Source organism: Mirounga angustirostris, unplaced genomic scaffold (genome assembly GCF_029215605.1).
Source record: "Mirounga angustirostris isolate CCGP_5_RB_7025 unplaced genomic scaffold, mMirAng1.0.hap1 SCAF_3, whole genome shotgun sequence".
In the NCBI taxonomy this organism is placed as follows: Eukaryota; Metazoa; Chordata; class Mammalia; order Carnivora; family Phocidae; genus Mirounga; species Mirounga angustirostris.
This window is the reverse complement of record NW_026991711.1, coordinates 74366264-74393227: the sequence shown is the minus strand read 5'-3', so window position 1 is coordinate 74393227 and position 26964 is coordinate 74366264. Positions and strand designations below refer to the sequence as shown.

Sequence of the window (26964 nt, the reverse complement as noted above, 5' to 3'; positions counted from 1 at the left end):
AATACTCTCTGCTTTATGATTAGGTCAAAGCCTAGTAGCTCATCACAAATAATGAGCAAAAGGTTGTAGACTGAAAAAGTTGAAACATTGCTTCATCTAATCTTAATTGGCAACCGAAATAGAAATAGTTGGGAAGGTGCATATAACTAATGCTTAATCTGTACTTTTAAATGTCTGTGGATTTTTATTTTTATCATCTTTATATGATATGAGATTCAGTTCATGCTTTGTAACAATTCCAAGTCTTGAGGAAGCCTGTGTATTAAGTTCTGTTGTATCAAGCTGCTATATCAACAGTATTATGTCTACGTGCTAATAAAATCCTAGGTAGGATTGAAGGAAATAAACTCACCCAATGCTCATAATAACGTTCAATGTGATGATCAAGTTAGACACCTCAGAGAGCATTTTCCAATTTGAAAACTAAGTCATTCTCACTTTAGAACTTAGACTGAGAATATTTTTGTAAATACGGGACTAGCCTACGAGGGCCCAAATACAAAATCACATCTGTATCTACAGGAATGAAACTATCTCTGAGATAGATGAACCCTTATCAAAAAAGTTTGAGTCTTTGTAAAAGCAGTCATTTTAAAGTTCTATGAAGCTGAGGAAACATCCACTAACAAATAGTCGAAAAATAGTCACTTTCTTTTCCTCCTATAGGCTCAAAGGGGCACAGTAGGAAGGCTGCTGGATAAATGAAAGGAATTAACCCCGCTGTGAAAATAATAGGAAGTAGTGATTTGAGTGTAAGAAGAGAGCCCTGCAAATGTTGAGCGAGTTAGGACAGTATTTTTCTTCCTTCTTATAGGTTCAGTTTTTGTCCCTGAGAACTAATTGTTGAACTAAGAAGATAGCGCGTGGGTGTTTAACTCGGCATCTGTCCAAATCCAAGAGACCTCCCGCTCTCCAGAGTGCTAGTTCATCTTCTCCTCTCCCACCCCAGCTGTCCTCTCAGCAAAATGGAAGTATGGGGTCCCTTGTTCAAAAACCACGGGGTGGGGGGAGGGGAGGACAGAATGCCATTATAGATTCTAAAATAGAAAGGTTTTCTCTAAAAATATTTTATATTTATAAAATGTAACAGGGGTAATGGTGATAGACAAAAAACAACATAAACTTACAAATTGCAAAAAATATATAGTTTTGGTGCCATAATCTTATATAATGTGATAAAAATAAAACTTTATTAATGTGATATCTTGTTTGATCATAAGATTTTTCTCTTACACTTCTGCAAATTCATTTATTCGATCATTAAAACTTATACTTTTAGCAACTTTATTTTCAAACAATATATGTAGTTGAAAGCAATGTTTGTCACTCTTGGAAAATGTAAGATTGTCAGTAATTTTTGACCATTTTTAATTTTGAGCATGATCTTTCTGATGTAACTATTACTAGAGCTTTTAAGATTTTTTTATAGGCTGTGAGGACTTTGTGATGAATTTCTGACATATTTTGAAAATTAAATTTTTGTATATTTGTAACTGATGATTCTTATGGAACAAATTTTCTAAAACTAACTGTTCATATAAATCAGTTTCATGTAAATTGGAATTTAATTTAAATGTAAATTTATACAATATCATTTTAATATTTCCTTTGAAATTTCCTGAAACTTGTGGACATCATACAGAAAAGCAAAAGTAGCTTCATGATTTTTATATAATTCAAAATGCCTATTTATGTATTCTATTGCAGCCTATCCAATTACAGGAGACAATCACTTTTATTTTTTTTTTAAGATTTTATTTATTTATTTGACAGAGAGAGACACAGCGAGAGAGGGAATACAAGCAGGGGGAGTGGGAGAGGGAGAAGCAGGCTTCCTGCCGAGCAGGGAGCCCGATGCAGGGCTCGATCCCAGGACCTGGAATCATGACCTGAGCCGAAGGCAGACGCTTAATGACTGAGCCACCCAGGCACCCCGAGACAATCACTTTTAAATGGTCTTCTTAATCAATTATTGGTTCATCTGATGCTTCCTATGTAAACAGTGTCATCCCCCCCCCCCACCAGAATGTAACGGTCTTTAAATTTAATTTCTATTTCAAAGCCTGTGGATATTTTTTTGCCCTATTGCAGTGGTTTTTCAAAACCAGAGATTCTAAACTTTTCAAAGAATTCTAAAGATTTCCTGATATGTTTTATTGCAATGTTCATGTGTCCACTTTCATTTTGTGGTAAGTTATGACAAAGTTAACTGTCTAAGGCTGGCAGTTTCTGTACCAGCCCCCAGATTGGAGAGTACATATTTGTGCTAGATGCAGACAAGCCAGCCCACTGTGGGTTCTTGTGCTGCCCCCATGAGGAACCTTCCTTTCTCCTGAAGCTGTTGTTGCTGCTGCTGGCTCTCTATAGACAAAGCCAAAGGTCTCCATATATTATGATGAAAATCCAATCACTATGCAAGCACTGAGTGCTTGCTTGTACCCAGCATTATGTTGGGTGCAAATGAAGATTTACAACAGATATATGATAAGCCTCTAAAACCTAAGGAATCAAAGCTAATGCAAAAGAGAAAAAAACCCCAGCATATTGGTAAGCGAAATATAATGGTATAAATGCTGCTGAGGTCAAGAAGCAGCAGATCATGTTGAATCATGCTGTCAGAAAGTTTTCAGAAGTTAATAGAACTGGTAGTCTTAGAAAATAGGCAAAAATGTGGGGTGCCTGGGTGGCTCAGTCGTTAAGCATCTGCCTTCGGCTCAGGTCATGATCCTAGGGTGCTGGGATCGAGCCCCTCATTGGCCACCCTGCTCCACAGGGAGCCTGCTTCTCCCTCTCTCACTCCCCCGGCTTGTGCTCCCTCTCTCATGGTGTCTCTCTCTGTCAAATAAATAAATAAATAATCTTCAAAAAAATTTTTAAAAAAGAAAATAGGCAAAAATGTGACAGTGGTCCTTATATAGTCACTTGTGACCATTGTCAAAAACCAGTCTTGACATACTGATTGCTAAAAGTCACCCTCCTGCCAAATCCTTAGTCAAATTTTGTTTGTACTCAGAATCAAGACTATGTTTAGTCTTTTAACCACAAAAACATTAGCCAACTTGAGCTCCAGGAGAGCTGATGGTAATTAGAACTGTCACCACATTCATAAGGCAGCAGCCAACATTTTCAAAGCCCTTACTGTGTCCAGTACTTTAGAGAGAACTTCACATACACATCTCACTTAATCATCACAACCACCAGAGTTATCATGGCTATCTCCATTTCATTAATGAGAAAATTGAGGGTTAGAAAACCCCACAAAAGCACAAGCTCATAAATATAGAGGCAGGAGATTCAGGCTCACAACTGTGTCCTTGGTAACTCTAAAGTCTGATTTTCAACCACTATGCTCTACATTCTCTTCCAAAGATATAAAGATGTCGGCTCTCAGACAAGCTCCATCTTTTTATTTCTGAATCCATTCCCTAGACATTTGAACCATGACAGTAACACAAGAGCTCTCTAACCAAAGGCTATTGCTTTTCCTGGAAAATGCTAGAGCTCAGAGAGCTTCTAAGAAAACAAATTATGTCAGCACGGTCTTCAGTTTATACTAAGTTCATGGACTCCATCTTTTAGCTGGTCTCTGCAGGCGTAGCCTCTAAGGGATGATAATAAAATTTAAGCTGGGACCCAGTACTCAAAAGAGGTCAGGGGACTGTGGGCTGCTTTCAGCCAACAGACATGTTTTGCTTTGCCCTTACAAAGTTTTATACATTTAAGTCAACATCTGTGCATCAGGATATTTCATATGGGAGACAGAATTCCCAATTATCTCTTAAAAACTAAAAACCTAGGACCCCTGGGTCTCAATCAGTCAAGTGTCCATCTTTCGATTTCCATTCAGATAATGATCTCAGGGTTGTGAGTTTGAGCCCCGCCTCAGGGCCCATGCCCAGTGTGGAGCCTGTTTAGGATTCTCTCTCTCCCTCTCTCTCTCTGCCCCTCCACCTCCTAAAAATTTTTTTAAAATTAAAAAAAAAAAAAAAACCCTGTGCCAATTGCAGACATTTCCAAAAGGCAAGGATGCACTGGCTGCCCCTTCGGGGGCCAGCACCCCCTTGTGGACATTGCCCTTCACTCTTGTCCTGCCTGGTTCTCCCAGATGTTTGCAAGCCCTGCTTTAAGAAACTGGAGAGATTGTTTCCTTTCTTCCTTCAAGTCACCACTAAACAATTTTTTTTAAATGAGTGCAATTAGATATAGCAGTTATCTAAAAATCCAGTTATTCTCAGCAAAGAATCCTTCAAGTGAATTATAGACTTCTACTAACAAAAATAGGTCTCATCCAATAAGGATAAAAATTCCCCTACCAACAACAATGGCTATGTCTCATCTAGGTTGGGTTTCAGTCCTGAGCTGAGGAGACAAAGGCTCAGGAAAAACAAACAATCCTCTGCTTGTGGGTCTGGAAAAAGGGATTGGGAGCAATTTAGGAAGGTGATGAGAGAGCAATCGTCCTCCTCTGTGGTGCTCTGTCCACTGAGCCCCTTCACAGGATATACACCAAGTTACCGTGGTTGCTGAGTTCATGATTACCAAGAAGCATAGCAAGTCACACTAAAGCCGAAATAGGGGAGAGCTGGCAAAAGTAGCATGGTATGCTCTCAAAATTTGCCAGGGGGATAAATGAGTGACTACATCACGGTTGGACTCCTTTGGTGAGTCCTTAATAATTATGTTAATATCTAGCATTCATGAAGGACTGTAAGTGCTTCACACCAAGCTAAGCTCTTCACAGGGATTACCTCAAGGTGTCCTCACAACAATGCTATGAGGCTAAAACTATTATTATCCCCATTTTACAGACAAGAAAATTGATGTTTAGAGAGGTTAAGCAGATCCTTCAAAAATAGCCAACCCTTCACTGACTGTGTTTTCTTCCAGCTACACCCTATTTCTCTGCTCCCCTTCACAGCAAAATTCTGAAAGACTCATCTGCACTCACTACACCATCATCAGTGAGGGCTGACAGATCAACCTACCAAATGGACCCCAAATTTAGTCCCTCTCTCACACGCCCCATCACATCCTAGTACAAGTCATCAGCATCTCGTCTAGACTTTTATGAAGGCTTCCTACCTGATCTCCTAACTTCCATTCAGCCCAGTCTCCATACAAGAGCCAACAGATTGTTTTTAAAATATAAACTAGATCATATTACTCTCTTGCTTAAAACCATACACATTTCTTATTGTGGCCTGACAAGCTTTCATTTCCTATCTTCTCTGCTTTGCTCCCCATATTCCAACCACTCTGGCCTTTCATTTGTTCCTCAAATATGCACATCCCCACACCAGGGCCAATGTGCTCATTATAATCTTTGCCTGGAACACTCGTCCCAGAGATCCTCTCAATGCTTGCTCCCTCTTTCCATTTGGGTCTCTGCTTCAAAAGTCACCTTCTTTACAGGTGTTCTGTTTGATTAGCTTGTCTACCTCTTGCTATGCCTTGCTGTGTTTTTATTCTTAGCACTGATTGCAATATTACAAAATACAGTGATTTATTATTTTTATCTTTTCTACATGGATATAAGTTTCATAAGGACAGAGACTATTACTCAGGTTTTCATTCCCAGCTTCTAGATTTTCCTGGTACCTAGCAAGTGATCAATATTCACTAAATGAATGAATGTAGAATAAACAAATGACTGGAGACAATATTTAAAGGTGGTGTCTGGTGCATACAGACTCGTTTTATCATATATGTTAATCTAACTGGAGCTGACTACCATGATGATTATGAAAAACATAATTTCAATTCCTTCTCACCATCAAAATGTGAATATTCCCAGCTAACAATTGACTTTTCAACTCCTATTCTGCACATCTCAACTCTAAGATACAATCATACAGTAAAGGGGGAAAAAAGGCAAAAAAAAAAAAAAAGTGACATTGGAAAAAAAAAACAATTGTTTTTCTCCCTGTCTGATGACTTCCCATTCAGTTTTTCCTCCATGAGAGACTCTTCATATATATATATATTTTTTAATTATGTAATGTTAATCACCATATATTACATCATTAGTTTTTGATGTAGTATTCCATGATTCATTGTTTGCGTGTAACACCCAGTGCTCCATGCAGAATGCGCCCTCTTTAATACCCATCACCAGGCTAACCCATCCTCCCACCCCCCTCCCCTCTAGAACCCTCAGTTTGTTTTACAGGGTCCATCGTCTCTCATGGTTCATCTCCCCCTCCGATTTCCCTCCCTTCATTCTTCCCCTCCTGCTATCTTCTTCTTTTTTTTTTTTTAACATATAATGTATTATTTGTTTCAGAGGTACAGGTCTGTGATTCAACAGTCTTGCACAATTCACAGCGCTCACCATAGCACATGCCCTCCCCAATGTCTATCACCCAGCCACCCCATCCCTCCCACCCCCCACCACTCCAGCAACCCACCATGAGAGACTCTTAACTGTAGGGAACAAACTGAGGGTTGCTGGAGGGAGAAGGGGGTGGAGGGAAGAGGTAATTTGTTGATGGGCATTAAGGAAGGCACGTGATGTGATGAGCACTGGGTGTTATATGCAACTGATAAATTATTGAACACTACACCTGAAACTAATGATGTACTACAAGTTGGCTAACTGAATTTAAATTTAAAAAGAAAAAAACCAATTGAACATTCTCACTAATAATCAAAATGTTTCTGAATAAACATACATAATACAAAGATAGGTATATACATTATAGGGAAAATATGCCATAACTTCAAATTTCAAAGAAAAGGAACAAGAAACATACATATTACTCATGTAAGCATTCTGCAGTCTATATTTTGACAACGTGGAGGAGACAGACTCTTTGCCTTGCTTAGTTCGCTGAAATTTTCTGCCATGTGATGGCAAGATTCCATTGCACTCCATTTACCCAAAGGCATATAAAACAATTACTTGAAGTAAGTTCAATCATTCATTCTTGATACCAGTATATATTTAGAATACCTGTCCAAACAGATTTTCTAAAACTTCATATCTGTTACCTATGTTAATTGCAGTTTCTTGTTTATCTCCTGTCAAAACCCATATTCTTATGTTTGCTTTCAGTAAAGTTGTTATCGTTTCTGGAACACGTGCTTGAAGGCGATCTTCAATGGCTGTGGCTCCGAGAAGCAGAAATTTCTAGATATTTTTTTGAAAGAGATATTTTTTATTACTAGTTAAGATAAAAAAAAAAAAATATGGGGCGCCTGGGTGGCTCAGTCGTTAGGCGTCTGCCTTCGGCTCAGGTCATGATCCCAGGGTCCTGGGATTGAGCCCCGCATAAGGCTCCCTGATTGGCGGGAAGCCTGCTTCTCCCTCTCCCGCTCCCCATGCTTGTGTTCCCTCTCTGGCTGTGTCTCTCTGTCAAATAAATAAATAAAATCTTAAAAAAAAAAAGGTAAAAAAACATTTTAATATGGAATAAATAGGGCAAATTTTGACAAATGTTATGCAGTCTACCTATTATGTGAAGTCCCATACATGTCACACACACACACACACACACACACACACACACACACACACACACACACACTTTCTTCCTAGTCTCTTCCACTCGTCTATTTGTCCCTATTTTGCTACAGCATGAGGCAGTGTAGCATGATAGTTATATAGGCTCATGGGGGCACCTGGGTGGTTCAGTTGGTTAAGCATCTGCCTTCTGCTCAGGTCATGATTCCGGGGTCCTGGGATCCAGCCCTGCATCAGGCTCCCTGCTCCGCGAGGAGTCTGCTTGTCCCCCTCCCTCTACCCCTCCCCACCCTGCTCATGCTCTCTAATAAATAAATAAAATCTTTAAAAAAAAAAAAAAGAATATCTAGCAGATTATAATTAGGCAATTAAACCTAGAGAGGTAAGCCCCCTTCCTTTATTATTCTTCAAAAAGTATCATGATAATTCTCAGCCTCCTCCTACTTCTGTGTGAATTTAGAACAAACTGCTTAAGTTCTATAAAAATCCTATTGGGAATTATATGCATTTCCTTTATTATTTCCTGTATTACACTGAATTTATAAATGACTTTGAGGAGAATTGCCACATTTATTATACTGGGGTTTTCTATATATTCTATACACCTATCCACTTATATAAGTCCTTACAAGAAATTTCATATTTTCTCCATAAATTTCATAGCACCAGATAGTTTATAGTTTTTGTTCCTACTGTGAATTATTTCCCTATCACTGTGGAGATCTGAGCAGAAGCTCTATGGTAGATAAAAAGGTTTCTATAAAGCATAAGTTGTTTCCCAGAAGCCAGCACAACCCAAACATTCAGGGTTTTTCACATTGCTATTAGTTGTTAAAATGAAATTAAGATATAAAGCAAGCTGATTCTGTGCTGATAATTAGAACTGAAATAATTTGAGATACTATCATATATAAACTATAAATTAAACTTTAAAATAACCATAAAATTTTTAGCCTTCTCAATGACCAGGTGAATTTTTAAGTGCTAAATATTCAAGTATATCAATCCTATTAGACATTCTTTATCTTCATGATTCTATTTTTGGGCTATTTCTACTATAATACTTTCAAGATATTTCTGTATTAAAACTTTGGATTTTAATGTAAAATTTCCCATAGCTAGCAAAAAGTATTTTCAGTAATGATTTATGTTTCTGGGTATGAAACATGGATTTTTAAAAGAATGCTTTAAACATTTTCATGATGAAAACACACAGCTAACTAGGAATCAAAGGGATCCCTTCCTGATTATGGCAAGAGGAGGGGGAAAGTAAACATTCTGAAATACTCCCAGATTATTCTGCTCTCCTCACAAAGGCCTGTACTCAAAGGAAACTATCTTATCAGAGGCTTATCAACTTGGGCTTATCAGAGCCTGTCAATCTGAGGGAAGGGAAATACTCATCTCCAGCACCTTCCAGTTTTTGACATGGGGGAAGACACAGAACTCAGACTCACAGAAGATTGAGATCTAATCAAGGGCTAAACCACAGATCTCCTCTTCCTCACCTTACCACATCAGTCTGTCTCTCACATGAATGTGAGGGATTGCCGAAGGAGGAAGTGTAAGGTTCAGACCCTGTTTAAGAAGGAGTTTCTAGGGAAACCTGAAGATAGCAGGAGGATGAAAACAAGGACACTAGATGCAATTTTAGCCTCTCATACCACAGCTATAGCAAACAGTAAACACAGCCTAACTTCTAGTCAGAGAAACATGAAACCTCACCCAAAAGGCCTATTTGCCTCATTCCTTTTATCCAATACCTCATGTGTGGCTTTCAACAAAAAGTTATAGGGCAGCTCAAGACAAAAATCACATTCTCAACAGACAGAGCAAGCATCAGAATTAGACTCAGACTCAGATATGACAGAAATTTGGGAATTACCAGACTAGAAATTTGAAATAACTATGATTAATATGCTAAAGACTCTAGTGGTAAAAGTAAATGACATGTTTACTTTTTACAGATGGATAATGGAAGCAGAGAGATAGAAACTCTAAGAAAAAATCAAAAGGAAATGTTAGCAATAAAAAAACACTGTAACATAAATAAGGAATGCCTCTGATGGGCTCATCAGTTGTCTAAACATCCCCAAGGAAATAACTAGTGAACATGAAGATATGTCAATAAAAACTTCCCAAACTGAAAAACAAAGAGATAAAAGAATGAAAAAAATAAAATAAAATACCAAGAACTGTGGGGCAATTATAAAAGGTATAACATACATGGATTGGGAATACCAGAAATAGAAGAGAGGAAGGAACAGAAAATTCTTGAAATAATTATTGGTGAGAATTTTCCAATATTAATCACAGACATCTAACTTAGACCCAGACCTCAGAAAACACCAATCATGATAAATCCCAAAAATCTACACCTAGGCATTTCCTATGCAAACTGTTTTCAAAAGAAAATCTTGAAAGAAACCTGAGAGGATAAAAAAAACAAAAACAAAAACAAGAACAGCCTTACCTATACAGGAACAAGGATAGTAACTACATTGGACTTCTCTTTCAAATCTATGAAAGCAAGAACAGAGTGGAGTGAAATAAAGTGTTAAAAGGAAAAAACACCAAGCTAGAATTTTGTATCCAGTGAAATTATTCTACAAGTGTAAAGGAGAAATAAATGCTTTCTCAGACAAATGAAAATTGAGGAAATTCATTGCTCACACACCTTCCTTGCAAGAAATGTTAAAAGTTCTTCAGAGAGAAACAAATAATGCAATATATGTTAAGAAAAATTAAAAGAAGAAGAAGAAGATAGCGGGAGGGGAAGAATGAAGCAGGGGAAATCGAAGGGGTAGATGAACCATGAGAGACGATGGACTCTGAAAAACAAACAGGGTTCTAGAGGGGAGAGGGTGGGAGGATGGGTTAGCCTGGTGGTAGGTATTGAGGAGGGCACATTCTGCATGGAGCACTGGGTGTTATGCACAAACAATGAATCATGGAACACTTCATCTAAAACTAATGATGTAATGTATGGGGATTAACATAAGAATAAAAAAAATAAATTAAAAAAAAAAGTTCTTCAGAGAGAAGTAAAATAATGTAGATTAATAACTCAGATATACATAAAGAAAGGAATAACATTAAAGAAGGAATAAATAAAGATAAAATGATATCTTTTATTTTTCTTATTGGTTTAACAGATACAGTTTTCTCAAAATATAATAACAACGATACATTAGGTGATTATGGGCTACGGACAAATGCAATGTATGGCAGCAATATAAGAGATTGGAGAGAGGAATTGGAAATACTGTTGTAAGGTACCTGTCCTACCCATGACATGGTATAGTATTATATGAAAGTGGACAATTTAATTGTAAAGGTAAATTGCAAACTCTAAGACAACCACTAAAAACATTTTTAAAAGAGGTATAATTGAAATGCTAAGAAAGGAGAGAAAATAGATCAGTTAAAAACCAGACAAGGCAGGGAAAAAAAGTGGAAGACAAAGAAAAAACATAAGAAAGGGTACAAATAGAAAATAGTTACAAATATGAAAGATATTAAACTAGTAATAACTGTAAAAGTGTATGGTCTAAATATACCAATTAAAAGACAGACACTGTACGAGTGGATTTTAAAAAAAAAAGACAACTCTATGTTGTCATAAGAAACACATATTAAATATGAAGACACAAATAGATTAAAATAAGGGGATGGAGTTGGCTAATTGAATTTAAATAAATAAAAATTTAAAAAATAGAAGGATGAAGAAAGATACACATACTAACACTAATAAAAGAAACTGGAGTAGCTATATTAATTTCAGACAAAACTGACTTCAGAATAAGGAAAATTACTAGGAATAAAAAGAGGCATTGCATAATAATAAAGGAGTCAATTGTCTAAGAAGACGTAGCAATCTTCAGTGCACCTAACAACAGAGCATCAAAATATATTAGACAAGAACTCATGGAACAGCAAAGAGAAATAGATGAATGTAGACTCTAATACTTCTCTGTCAGTAATCAACAGATCCAACAGAGAGAAAATCAGTAAGGATATAATTGAACAGAACAGAGCCACCAATTCATTGCATCTAACTGACATTGAGAGAATGTTCGTTTAACAGCAGAATACACTTTCTTCTCAAGCTCAACGAAACACTCATTAAGATAGACCACATTCGGGGCGCCTGGGTGGCTCAGTCGTTAAGTGTCTGCCTTTGGCTCAGGTCATGATCCCAGGGTCCTGGGATCGAGCCCCACATTGGGCTCCCTGCTCAGTGGGAAGCCTGCTTCTCTCTCTCCCACTTGTCCTGCTTGTGTTCTCTCTCTGGCTGTCTCTCTCTGTCAAATAAATAAATAAAATCTTTAAAAAAAAAATAGACCATGTTCTAGGCCATAAAGCCCACCTTAGCAAGTTTTTTGAAAAATAGAAATTATCAAAGTATGCTATCAGTCCACAGTGGAATTAAACTAGAAATCAATAATAGAAAGATACCTGAAAAGTCCCCAAATACCTGGAGATTAAGCAAAAACACTTCTAAAAATCACATAACTCAAGAGAAATTTAAAAATATGAACTAAAATAAAATGATAATGCAACTTAACCAAAATTTGTGAGAATCTAACACTCATAAAGTTTCAAAGTCTTTTAAAAACCCTCAGCAAACCTAGAACAGGGGGAGACTTCTCCAACTTGATAAAGAACATCTACTAAAAAACCTATAGCTAATATACTTAATGGTGAGAACCTAGATACTTTCCCTCCTTAAGACAGGGAACAAGGTAAGGATGTCCCTCTTCCCACTCTTATTCAACATCATACTGGAAGTTCTGGTTAGTATGATAAAATAAGGAAATAAAAAAACTAAAAGGATTGGGAAGGAAGAAAAATGCCTTTGCAGATGTCATGACTGTTTATGTAGAAAATTCTAAGGAATCAACAAATGGAACTAACAAGTGACTATAGCAATGTTATAGGATATGAGGTTAATACACAAAAGTCAATGAACAATTGGAATTTGAAATTAAAAACATAATACCATTTACTTTAATATCAAAAAGGCATATATAAGTATAAATCTAACAAAATATTTACAAGATATGTATGTGGAAAACTACAAAACTCTGATGAAAGAAATATCATGTTCATGGATAGGAATACTCAGTATTGCTAAGATGTCAGTCTTAATCATGGAAAGTTATTTTGTGGATATCAACAAATTGATTCTAAAATTTTTATTGAAAGGCAAAAGATTGAGATTAGCCAAGACAATAGTGAATAAGAACAAAATCAGGGGACGGACACTACCCAACTTCAAGAGTTACTATAAAGCTAGAGTAATCAAGATAGTATAGTATTGGTGAAAGTATAGACAAATAGGTCATTAGAACAAAATAGAAAACCCAGAAATAGACCTACACAAATACAGTCAACCAATCTTTGACAAAGGAGCAAAGGCGATTCAATGGAGAAAAGATAGTCTTTTTCAACAAATAGTGTTGGAACAACTGGACGTGCACATTTAAAAAATAAAATGAATGCAGACACTGACCTTTGACTTTTCATAAAAATTAAGTCCAAATGGATCATAGACCTAAATGTAAAATGCAAAACTATAAAACTACCAGAAGATAAGAGGAGAAAATCTAGGTAACCTTAGGTTTACTGATTACTTTTTAGATACCAAAAGCATGATCCATGAAAGAAAAAATTGGTATTTAGACTTCATTAAAATTAAAAACATGTTCTGTGGAAAATACTGTGAAGCTAACAAGAAGACAAGCTACAAACAAGGAGAAAATATTTTCAAAACACATATCCGATAAAGACATAACCAAATATGCAAGGAACACTTAAAACCCAACAGTAAGAAAATAAACAATCTGATTAAAAAAGGGGCAAAAGGTCTAAGCAGACACCTCACCAAAGAAGATATACAGGTGTCACTAAGCATATGAAAACATTATATGTCATCAGAGAAATGCACATGAAAACAACAGTGAGATACCACTACATACCTATTAGATTGTCCAAAATCCAAAACACTGACAGCACCAAATGCTCGCAAGGGATGTGGTGGAACAAGAACTCTTATTCATTGCTTGTGGGAATGTACAGCCATTTTGGAAGACAGTGTGGCAGTTTCTTATAAAGCTAAACATTGACTTAGCACATGATTGGGCAATCATGCTTCTTGGTATTCACCCTAATGAGTTGAAGACCTATCCACAAAAAAATATAGTCTTGAGTATTTATAGCAGCTTTATTCATAATTACCAGAACTTAGAAGCAACCAAGATGCCTTTCAATAGGTGAATGGATAATGTCTGTGGTACATCCAGACAACAGATTATTATTTAAAAAATATTTAAAAAGAAATGAGCCATCAGGGTGCCTGGGTGCCTCAGTTGGTTTAAGTGTCTGCCTTCAGCTCAGGTCATGATCTCAGGGTCCTGGGATCAAGCCCCGTGTTGGGCTCCCTACTCAACAGGGAGTCCGCTTCTCCCTCTTCTTCTGCCCCTCTCTCCCCACTTGTGTCCTCTCACTCGCTCTGCTTTCTCTCTCAAATAAGTTAAAAAATAAATAAATAAACAAACAAACAAACAACAAACTTTTTTAAAATGAGCCATCACGTTATCATTAAAAGACATGAAGGAATTTAAATGCATATTCCTAAGCAAAAGCAGCCAATCTGAAAAGGCTACATACTTATGATTACAGCTATATGACATGCTGATAAAGGCAAAACTATAGAGACAGTAAAAAGAAGATCAGTGGTTGCCAGGGGTTCAGAAGGAAAGAGGGAAGAATGAATAGGTGAACAGAGGAGATTTTTAGGGCAGTGAAACTATTCTGTATGATACTGCAGTAGTGGATGGTGACATGCATTTGTCAAGACCCATAGAACTATACAACAAGAGTGAATCTTAATGTAAGCCATGGAGTTTAGTTAATCATAGTGTATCGATATTGGTTCATCAATTGTAACAAATGTACCACACTAAGGCAAAATGTTAATCATAGAAGAAACTGTGGGAGGGAAAGAGAGGAAGTATATATAACTATCTATACTTTTTTGGCTCATTTTTTTTCTGAAAACCTAAAACTACTCTAAAACTCTAAAAAAATAATATATTAATTGAAAAATGGCCAAAGGATTTGAATAGACACTTCTCCAAAAGAAGATATACAAATAATCAAAAAAACACATGAAAAAATGTTCAACATCATTAATCATTAAAGAAATGCAAATTAAAATCACAATGAGATACTGCTTCATACCCACTAGGATGGTTATAATAAGTTACAGGTAGTAACAAGTGTTGGCAAGGATGTGAAAAAATTGGAACCCTCAAACACTGGTGGTAGGAATGTAGAATGGTGCAGCCACTTTGGGAAAATAGTCTGGCAGCTTCTCAAATGGTTACACAGAGTTGCCATATGACCCAGCAATTTCACTCCCAGGTATATTCATAAGATAAATTAAAGAATGTGTCCACATGAAAACTTGTATGATTACTTACGGAAGCATTATTCGCAATAACCAAGTGGAAACAATCCAAATGACCTTCAACAGAAGAATGGATAAACAATCAGGTATCTACGCAATGGAATACTATTTGGCATTGAAAAGTAATGAAATACTGGTACATACTACAATATGGGTGAATCCTGAAAACATTAAGCTAAGTGAAAGAAGCAAGTCACTAAAGACCACCTATTTTATGATTTATTTATATGAAATATGCAGAGAAGGTGAATCTATAGAGACTAGAAGTAAATTAGTGGCTGCATAGGGCTGGGGGAGAGAATAGGACGGTAACAAAGAGTGAATACTAATGGATATGGAATTTGGGGGAGGGTATGTTGAGAATATTCTGTGTTAATTGTGGTGACGGTCTCACAATTCTCTAAAAACTGTAGTTTATATACTTTAAATGGAAGAATTGTAGGGTATGTGAATTATATCTCAATAAAGCTATTGTATTAAGAAAAAACAAACAAACAAGGAATGCTTCAAAGTCTAATTCAATCTGCCAATATGTCAAATTTATGTTTTACCAATAGAGTGACCCTGGCAACATGAAAGTTAATTACTTTAGCAGTTATGCTCTAAGTTATGATGTACTTAATAACTATTGATACAAATGTAGACATTGTCTTTCTTACTCTTACCCAACAGGAAAGAAACTTAGATCTTATGAGTGTCCAAAGGAAATATATTCAAGAGGTGAAGAAGTACTCCTGGCCTCAAGATCTAAGAAGATGATCAGAAAATACCTCCCTAGAACTGAAAACAAGTAGGATCATAACAACGTACATGGAATTATCAGTAAGAATCATTTCACAGAACTAGTTGACTCTGACACGTCTTTGGTGTCAGATTCCAATACTTACCTCAAAGTCTGCAGAGAATAGCCATTTAACTGCAACAACAGTTATAACTAATACAACATCAGCTAGAACAGTGGAAATTACAACACAAGTCATGAGGCAGAAGATTAGATGCTCTGGTGGCTAATATAAAGTAAGAAAAATAACAGTCAAAGGACAACTGGAAGGACAAGTTTTTCTAGGTGGCATACAGTTGTTCCAAGCCCAGAAAACTAGAATTGAAGACATAGACTTAAGGAAAAGAAAAGAAAAAAAGTGAAGAATCAAAATTCTTTTAGGCCATTACAGCTTGAAAGATACAGCTTTAAAAAAAAATCCAATTCCCTCTGATCAAAACCTATGTACAACAATCCTCTCATGTATCATTTGCCCCCCTAAATGTGTCCATTTTTCATGAAGTACCCTTCAGTGGGGTACTAGTTCTCAAGATAGGTCTCCCCTGACAGAGATGTAATGAATAGCAAGGTCTAGTCCCCAGCCCCCCAGAAGTTTGGCCCACATGATTCAATACCCAGGAGCTCATCGCTCCTGGGTGAACTGGAAAACATCCTGTGGGGGAAAGGGACACAAATGAATATATTTGACAATTTTCAGTGTGATTTTAACGTCACAGAGCCTGTCATTTGCATAAGTGACTCAGGCTAAAGAGATATCCTAGTCACACTAAACACAGACATTGAGTACTTTGATGCCTGTAATTTTAACCTCATAGTCATGGAGAGAAAATGCAGTAGTTTGTTAAATAGTACAATAGTACTTTGTTAAAGTATCTAAAACTGATTAGATTTCCATTCAGACCTTCCAAGCACTGTATGCTGCTCATTACTCACTCTGACTATACAGACAATCTGTAATGTGGCACTCACCTAGGTCAAAAACCTCCAAGACCAGATAGGAAAAACTGGCCCATGACAGCCCTTCTACCATTTATTACTGCCCTTTGAAGTTGAAGAAAAAGAATCAACATCAAGCCCTGCCAATTATACAGTTATCTACCTTCCTTGGAAAGCAGAGGAGCTTAAAACATTCAACCCCAATATTTCATTCATCTATTCAATTAATACTTGCTGAACACCGACTGTGTGCCAGGCACTGTGTACATGCTGGAGACTAGCATTCAGCAGATGAGTGAACCAGTCAGCTTAAGGCCATGCCACGCCCTGCCCTTGCCACCCACCCACATGACCTGGCAAAGGCAAACTTACTCTTTGACTTCCTTACCACCTATGACTTCCAGATTAAAACTTAAAACTAAAATATAAAATATATCAGTTTGATTAAAAAGGAACTATACAATCTTTCAAGTTCCAGAGGCCAGTTCCTCTTTCTTGCTTTTTTCTTTTCTTTTTCTTTTTTTAAGATTTTATTTCTGAGAGAGAGAGGTGTGTCGGGTGGGGGAGGAGGGGCGGAGCAGAGGGAGAGGGCGCAATCAGGCTCCGCGCTGAGTATGGAGCCTGATGTGAGGTCAGCCTCAGAGTCCTGAGATCATGACCTGAGCCAAAACCAAGAGTCAGAAGCTTAACCCAATGAGCCACCCAGGTGCCCCCAGGGGCCAATTTTCAATTGCCCAGATTTTTTCCCTGTGTGGGAGCAACAAACAACCTGCTGGGAAAATGAGGAAGAGGAGGGTTACATAAATCAGTTCGTCCCTTCGCTGTGCTGTGTCAACAGATGTCGAATAATCACCCACGAGGGCTCCTGCAGCATCTTCCTGCACTTGGTGTGAAGCTAGGTTAGGTTCCTAATTTCTCAACAAAATGACCTTGAAAAAAAAGATGAACCTAATATCAAGAAAATCCCCCAGTCTATCGGGGCACCTGTGGCTCACTCAGTTAAGCATCTGCCTTTGGTTCAGGTCCCAGGGTCCTGGGATCGAGCCCTGCATTGGGCTCCCTGCTCAGCAAGGAGTCTGCTTCTCCCTCTCTCCCTACCTCATGCTCTCTCTCTCGCTCAAATAAATAAATAAAATCTTTAAAAAAGAAAAGAAAAGAAAAGAAAATCCTCCAGTCTAACTCTGTTCTGGCCATGTTCCTGCAGAAATGAAATGCAGAGCTCATGGAAGCAAATGACAAAAGAACACAAGCCAAGAAACTAAGATAAGAATTGGCCCAGGAGCCACAAGATCCCTGAGGCCACCACAAACAAATTCACAATGATCCTCCAGTGACAATAGTCCAGGGTGCATGAGATCCCCTGGGACAGTAACCACCAGAGAATAGCACAATAAAAGTAATGAAATACCATGACTAATCTAAAAAAATAACAGAAAAATATTCAGTGATATGGAAAAAATTCCCAATTTATTGCAGAGTGAAAAATTTCATGATTTGAGCAGTATTTTTATGGGGAAAATTTGACGGAGATTTTGGGTGAGGGGGGATTTTTTACTTTAAATTTTTATGGGAAAAAGTGTATGTATGTGTATTAAAAACCTACAATGGAATACTACATAGACAATACACATATATGAAAAAAGAGGTTGGAGGATTATACACCAGAATTTAGTCATTAGCCCAACATTACAGATGATTATTATTTACTATTCTGGCTTAGTTTTGTGTGATAAACATGTATTGCTTTTGGATGGGAAAAGTTATAAAAAGGGGTAACAAAATTGAAGTGATTAGGATATAATTCAGAAATGAAAGAAATATTTTGAATATTTTAAGATCTATTTTATGAATTTTCAGTATAAGACAGCTTTATATTTCTGAAGGAAAAAAAAACAATTTAACTGAGATTTTTTTTGTTAAGACTTGATTTATTTGAGAGTGAGCAAGCAAGAGAGCGAGAGAGAGAGGAGACTCCTCATTGAGTTGGGAGCCCGATTGGGCAACAGGGCTCGATCCCAGGAACCTGGGATCATCACCTGAGCTGAAGGCAGACACTTAACCAACAGAGCCACCCAGGCGCCCCATTTTAACTGAGTTTTTAAAATGATATCAAGATATGAAAACATTGGTAAGTGTATGTTTTCACATATTTAACTTGGCATGTAGAGTACATATCGGGTATGTTACCTTTTCAATATTATCATAACATTTTTCCAAACTCCGCATTCTGTCTTGGATAATTGTACTTGCTTTTTTATACTGCATCAACCACTGCTGATATTCTTCCTCAGTTAAATCTGCATAGGCAACACAGAGAGTTCTCAGCCCTGTAAGAAAGAATGGAATGTAAACTGATCAAGCCATCAGCAATCAGGGAGGAGTACAGAATTTGAAAGCAAAATCCAAAAGTGTAGAGGTCATGGGAATGTGAAGTCCTTCACATGGTCTTACCTGATCTGTCCCTGGCTACCTTGCTGACCTTATTTCCCCTTGCCCCCCCCGCCTCCCCCCCCGCCCCCCCCCCCCCCCGGTCATTGCTTACAGTCCTGTCCCTGCTGATCCTCTTACTTCTGGACACTTGAACTTGTTCTGCCCTTGACCTGGAATACTTTCTGCTGGTATTCTCCTTCTCTTCCTTCAGTCTCTGTCTAACTCACCCTATAGAGATAGCACCCCATCATACTCTGTTCCCCTTATCCTGTTTAATTTTTCTCCATAGCACTTATCACCCCCTGACATTATCTATTATTGGCTAATTTCTTCAAGGTATGAGCTATGTTTTGTTCACTTCTGTCCCAGAAGCTTAGAACAGTGCACAGCACTCAATAAATACTCAATAACTATTTGTTGGAGGAAGGAAAGAATGAATAAGGCTTTAGTTTTTCAATTTCAAAGTAATCCAAATAATCATTAAAATAACAGAAAATTAATTTAAGTCCCGTTTTTGCAAAGAAAAAATTTTAGAAATTATATTGTATCCTAATATTATAGGCTAACTCCTGCAAAATATTCAAATAGTTGAGGATCCCCTAGAAATTAAAGTTCTACAGATAAGCTATAGAAGTTGTTATTCTGTTTTGAGCTCCATTACAATACGGTTCCTATATGCTTATACCTGTTGTAACCTGCCTACAGCTCACTTATATTTTAAGATGGCAGCAAAAGGCCCAAAGTGCAACCTTGCAAAATATCCAGCAGCTTAGAAACTAAAAGGACAAAGTGGGATACTGCTTCCAGGGATTATTAGCTTTACTTTTATGTGATATTACACCTCGATTTTTCAAAACTTCTATAAACTTTTTAGTGAGTGTTGTTCTTATTCAAAACTCACTCATGGAATTTTATTTCTCGAGGTGGGTAACAAGTCAAAATCAGAAGGATAAGAAGAGAATGGCAGGAAAACATCAACTATGTCAGGTTTCTGAGTTATATGCACAAAGTAATTAACTTTGAAATATACAACACATACTGGAAAAACCTCTCTTTTTCCATTAGGGGCCAAGTTCCTACTACAACAAATAGAAACAGATAATAGATGTCTTTGAAGACACTGTTTTTGGAATAAAGGAAGAACTACACAGTAAAAACATACTTTTCAACATTTGCTGGTGGGGAAAGGAAGAAAGGAAAAATAATATCTCAACAGGGTGTGTTTGAGGAACCATTTACTTTTTAAGCAAACAGAAGGCATTACAAAGTCACATATAGGAATGAGCTCCCCTTGCCTACCTATGGGCCAAGCATCAGTGACATGCATTCAGGTTACAATTTTAATATTTAAGAATAGCATTTCAAAAAGAAACAAGATTCTAAACAATTTTCACTTACCTTCTTTGGCAAAATATTCCAGGTGGGTTAATGTCTCCTTCATAAAGCGAGAATCTTCTGAAAGTCTCTCATAAATCACTGTATCCTATCCGGAAAAAAAAAAAAAAGTTCTTGTGACCAATATCTTACCTAAGCCTAACAATCCAAATTCTAAATACTGCATTATAATTTTATTGTTATATCTAATAGATGTGAAGGAACCCAAAAAGCCCCAGGGAAGGCACAATTCCAAAAGGGATACATTACATACAGAGGAACAGAGATAACAGATTGCTCATTGAGAATGCAAGTGAAGCACATGCTTTAAAAAACTGAAAGAAAAAAAATTGTCAACCTAGAATCCTATATTCAGCAAAAATTTCAAAATGAACACCAGAGAAAATAAAGATGAAATAAAAATCTTTTCAGACATAAACAGTCTGAAAAAACTTATCACCAACAGATCCATGCTATAAGATATGGTAAAGGGAATCCATCAGACAGAAGGAAATTATAGCAAATGGAAATATGAGTCTGAAGAGCATTGAAAATGGTAATGACATGAGTCTGTATGTGTGCGTGTGTATATATACACATATATATGGATATGGATATATATACAATATTTTTCTTGTTATATATTTTATTAAAAAAGGATAATTGCTTGAACAAACTTAATGTAGTGTGAAATTTATAACATTTGTAAAATTAAAATGTCTGACAAGAGCACAAAGATTGGGAGGAGAGAGATGGAAGTTCAGAATTGTAATTCTTATACTACACATGAAATAGTATATTATCACTTGAAAATAGAAAGTAATAGATTGAAGGTGCCTACTAACAACCACTAAAATTTTTTTTAAAGGAAAGAAATTGGAATTATATAATACTCAAGTAATTCTTGGAATAAAGGAAAAAAGAACTGGGACAAATAGAAAATAAATTGCAGGATGATGTATGTAAACCCAGCTGTATCAGTAAGCACACATGTAAATGGTCTAAACACCCAGTTAAAAGGCAGAGATTTCCAAAACACAAACCAACTACATGCTCCCTGGAAGAACCAGACTTTACATATAAAGACACAAATGGGTTAAAGAGGAAGAAAAAGATATATCCTACCCAACACTAATCAAAAGTAGCCAGGAATGGCAATATTATAACCAGACAATAGAGATTTCAGAGTAAAGAGAATTGCCAGGGATAAGGAAAATCATTTTGGAATGACAGAAGGGTCAATTCATCAAGAGGAACTAGTAATTCCGAATGCTTATGCATCTAATAAATTAGTTTCAAAATGAAGCTAAAACTAATAGAAGTAAATGCAATGATGTAAAAACTAACAGAACTTCAAGATGAACATCACAAATCCACAATGACAGTTGGGGATTTCAATATCCCCCTATCAATTATCTATCAATAATTGATAGAACAAGTAAATGAAGCATCATTAAGGATATAGAAGATTTGAACAACACTATCAATCAACTTGACTTAACAGATAGTTATAAACTACTTCACCCCAAAACAGCAGAATATTCAGGCTTTTTAGGTGCATGCAAAACATTTAACATTAGATAAGTCACAATGTGAGCCATAAAACAAGTCCCAATTAAATTAAAAGGACTCACGTCATATAAAGTCTGTTCTCTAATAAAATGGAATTATGTTATAAATCAATTAAAGGAATATTTCCAGAAAATTCCTAAATATTTGAAAACTAACCCACTTCAAAATAACCCATGAGTCAAAGAAGAAATCAAAAGAAAACTTAGAATATAGAATATTTTGAACTGAATGAAGATGAAAATGCAACACATCAAAATTTGTGACATGCTGCTAAAGCAAAGATTTGGAGGATATTTATAGCACTAAACATTTGTATTAAAAAGAAAGGTCTCAAATCAAGTTCTGCCTTAAGAAGCTAGAAAAAGAGGAGCAAATCAAACCACAAGTAGGCAAAAGAATGGGAATAATAAAGAGAAATTAATGAAACAGAAAACAGAGAAACATTCAAGAAAAGTCAAATCTGAAAGCAATTTCTTTAGGAAGATCAATAAAACCTATAAATGAAAAAATAAATAAAACCAATAACTGTCTAGCTAGCCTACCCTGAGGTCCAGATGGCTTTCTGGTAAATTCTAACAAACATTTAAAGAACAAATAATCTCAATTCCATGCACACTTTTCCAGAAAACTGAAAAGGAAAGAGTCCTCCCCATTAATTTTATAGGGTCAGCATTAAAAATCAAACAAAGACATTACAAGAAAAGAAAATTAAAGATCGCTATCCCTTTTAAAAGTAGATGCAAAATTCTAAATAAAACTTTAAGAAAGTGAATCCAACTATACATAAAAAGGATAATATATCAGAACAAATGGGGCTTATCTCAGGAATACAAGATAGGTTTAACGTTAAAAAATCAATTCAATGTAATTTACCATATTAACAGGCACAAAAGAAAAAATCATATTAGTATCTCAATCAAGTCAAGAAAAGTATTTGACAAAATTTAACATCCATTACCGATTTTTTAAAATCTCAACCAACTAGGAATTGGGGGAAATTTCCTTAGTATGATAAAAAGCATCTTCAAAAAAAGTATAAAACTCATATGGAAATGCAAAGGTTCCAGAACATTCAAAACAACTTTGAAAAAGAACAAAATTGGAGAATTCATGATATCTGATTTTAAGACTTATTATAAAGTGATATAATCAAGACACTGTGGTATTGGTGTAAAGATAACCAACAGAACGATGAGAGAAAACAGAAAGTCCAGAAATAGACCCACATATATATAAACAGTTCATTTTTTACAAAAGTGCAAAGGCAATTCAGTGAAGAATGAATAAACAGTTTAATAAATGGTGCTGTGAAATTAGATACTCATCTGTAAAAAATGAACTCCTACTCATGTCTCATACCATATCCCAAAATCACTCAAGATGGATCCCAGAAGCAAGTATACAACCTAAAACTATAAAAGGAGGAGAAAACAGGAGGAAATCTTTGTGACCTTGAATTAGGCAAAAATTTGTTAGCTAAGACACTAAAAGCATGACCCATAAAGGAACATATTGTTAAATTGGACTTCATCAAAATTACAAATTCCTGTTCTTCAGAGACCTGTTAAGAGAATGAAAAAAGCCACAGATATTTGCAGATCATGTATCTGATAAGGGACTTATATCCAAAAATTAAAAAAGAACTCTCAAAACTCAATACAAAGAAACACAAACAGTTATAAAAACAGGGACAAATATTTAAACAGACATTTCACCAAAGAAAATAAGTGGATGGTGCACAGAAAAGAGTTACCATAACAAGTCAGAGAATGTTATCCTTAGAAAGACCTCCTTACAAGGTTGGTTCTTGGCTGGCGTCTAAGGGACTTGGCTGGTATTCAATTCTTTGAGCTGATATAAACTTTCCCTGTATAACACCCATGGGAAGCCTGCACATGGATTCCTCCAGACTCTGCCTGTCTTTTTCCCTTATAATCTGGTTGTGTATCCTTGCTACATTACTATAATACATCTTAGCCATGCATATAATCATGAATCCTTTTAGAGATCCACTAAAAACATATGGGTAATCTTGAGAACCCCCAACACAGATGGCAAATAAGCACATGAAAAGATGCTCACTATCATCAGTCATGGCATGGAAATGTAAATTAAAATCACAATGAGATACACACCTATGAGAATGGCTAAAATTAAAGAGACTAACCATGCCAAGTGCTGGTGACAATTGCTGGTAGGAATGTGACCACAGTTTGGTGGTTTCTTAAAAAGTTAAAATACACCTACATTGATCTAGCCATTTTACTGCTAGATATTTACCAAAGAGAAATGAAACTATGTGCCCATACAAGGACTTGTACACAAATGTTTATAGGAGCATTGTTTGTAGTAGACAAAACTGCAAACAAAAAGTCCATTAACAGGTGATGGATGAACAAACTGATATATCCATACAATGGAATACCATTCAGCAGTATGAAGAAATGAACTATTAATATGAGCTACAACATGAATGAATTTTAAAATAATTATGAGTAAAAGAAGCCAGACAAAAAGCCATATATCCTATCTGACTTTATATAAAATTTAGTAAATGCAAATGAATCTATAGTGACAAAAAGCAGATTGGTGTCAAAACTTATCAAAATGTACACTTTAAATATGTGCAGTTTATTTTATGTCACTTTTACCTGAATAAAGCTGTTTTTCTTTTAATTGCCTATGGCTGTGAACAAATATATAAGTGCTTAAAAAAAAAAGGGTTTGTACAGAGGTTAAGCCATTTCCTGAGATTTACCAAATCCAAACACTTTGGGCTGGAAACTGGGATCAAAATTCCTGCTACAAACCCTTAGCCTCAACAATCTAATCATTAGTTCTCTGCAGAACAATTGAGTGACAACAAATTTGTCACTGACATTAAAGCTTAATAAACACTCTGGTGTGAACCACCATAAATTTCAATGGGCTTGACTGTTGGGGAAGCTTTGGGGCTACTCTGTTTCAGTCTTGGATAATGTTCTCAACAACCAGCCCAACAGCAGACACAAAGTAACACCATTTTAAAATCTTGTGAAGTTGTAAAAGGCTTCCTACAAGTTGTTGAAACAGAGGGAAGGAGTTAATATGAATAATGAATCCCTATACTCACAGCCCCTTTGCAGTAGAGCCGGAGATTTCCTGTAGGAGTTCGGACAATTACAGACATCCTTTTTCTATTACTAAAATAATATGAAAATTATTATTAGCTTCTATGTTCCTCAGTACATGGTGCTAAGGCACACACACGAAACCAAATTTACAAGTCCTCAGCTGACCGTTAGTGAAAAGGCCAATGTGTTTCTTGCCAGTCTCCTTTTCTGATTTACCTACTTTCTTAAAATGAGATTCTTTAAAAAAAAAAAAAAAAGAGGGGTGCCTGGGTGGTTCAGTCATTAAGCGTCTGCCTTCGGCAAAGGTCATGATCCCAGGGTCCTGGGATCGAGCCCCACATCGGGCTCCCTGCTCAGCGGGAAGCCTGCTTCTCCCTCTCCCACTCCCCCTGCTTGTGTCCCCTCTCTCGCTGTCTCTGTCTCTCCGTCAAATAAATAAATAAAATCTTTAAAAAAATTAAATTAAATTTAAAAAGATTTTATTTATTTATTTGACAGAGAGAGAGCACAAGCAGGGGGAGCCCCCGATGCGGGGCTCGATCCCAGGACCCCAGGATCATGACCTGAGCTGAAGGCAGACGACGCTTAACCGACTGAGCCACCCAGGTGCCCCTTAAACTGAGATTCTAATACAAATGTTCACCTTCTACTACTACTATTTCTCAGTTACTCTTCTTTTCTTCCATGGAAATTTACTGGAATAAAAATATATATAATATACATTACTTATATATTATATCACATATATTATATATTGATATGTTTTACATTAATATTACTATATTCATTCATATATTATATAATACATACATAACATACATTTATCATGTATTACACATATAAGACATAAATTATATATACATGTAGCATATATAATGTAATCTCTTAAGAACCGATGAGGAAAGAGGAAAGCAGCCCTGGTCGTGTATTTTTCAGTCCTCACAACATCTCTATGAATTAGATCTTCCTGTCCCATTCTGCAGCACAGAGTTGTTAAACTGCTGGTTTGTTATTTTTACGTATAGTTATTTTTATGCATAGTTCTGTCTCAGTGCCCTCTGGATTTTTAGTTTTGCTCTTGTTTTTTATGATGGTAGATAGAACTTAAACTCATTGCTTTTATTCCTGATTTAGCAGCCCAAATAGGCTTGAAGAGCTCCCCTCTCCGCCTTATCCCACACATTGCCAAAGCAAACTGGACAAAATAGGTTTGGTTTCTTTTTTTTTTTTTCCTTCTTCCACATCTTGCCATTCCCCGACCATAACACTTGGATGGCTCTCCATGGCCTATAACCACTTTTTAAGAGACCCAAATCAAACTGTCACTCAGCACCTTCTCAGATAATCGTCATATCCCACAACCCTATGTGTTGTACGATCCAAGGAGGGTCCCAGTGAGTAATCCTACACCCGAGCACTTGAGCTAGAAAGTACTTGTCAAAAGGGACAGAGACTAGCAATTGCTTTACCTACTTAGCTGTTAGAACACTACTAAAGGCAATTGAGTTATTTAAGTGTCACCTAGCTAAGAGCTCATATTTTAAGGACAGGAAATGAGTGTTCCAGTAGTAGGGAAAGCTAGAATGAACATTAAGATACATTTTCTTATAAAAAAAAGTTTTTAGAAAAAGCTTTCCTAGAGAAAAGAGAAGCTGACAACAACTTTACGAGGTTCAAAGCTTTTTTTGTGTGTGTGTGTCATTGGCCAACAAGGCATTAAAAAAATATGATTTAAAAAATCATCTGGCTTTAAAAAGAATGAATTATTCCTTTTCTAAATTTCTAGCATTTCCTTTTCTAACTTTTCAGATTCCACATTAGA

The 26964-nt window shown here is 36.3% G+C and overlaps 1 protein-coding gene across 1 annotated transcript in view; it reads right to left on the bottom strand.

Moving 5' to 3' along the window:
- LOC135363787 (phospholipid-transporting ATPase IB-like) overlaps window positions 1–26964 on the bottom strand; it is a 204783-nt gene that overhangs the window by 100632 nt on the left and 77187 nt on the right. Inside the window, exons 19-22 of the mRNA XM_064585806.1 lie at window positions 25142–25211; window positions 20482–20566; window positions 18841–18980; window positions 6991–7129 (exon numbers count right to left, since the gene is read on the bottom strand). Coding sequence (XP_064441876.1) covers window positions 6991–7129; window positions 18841–18980; window positions 20482–20566; window positions 25142–25211 — 434 coding nt within the window. The remainder of the gene's footprint in view (window positions 1–6990; window positions 7130–18840; window positions 18981–20481; window positions 20567–25141; window positions 25212–26964) is intronic.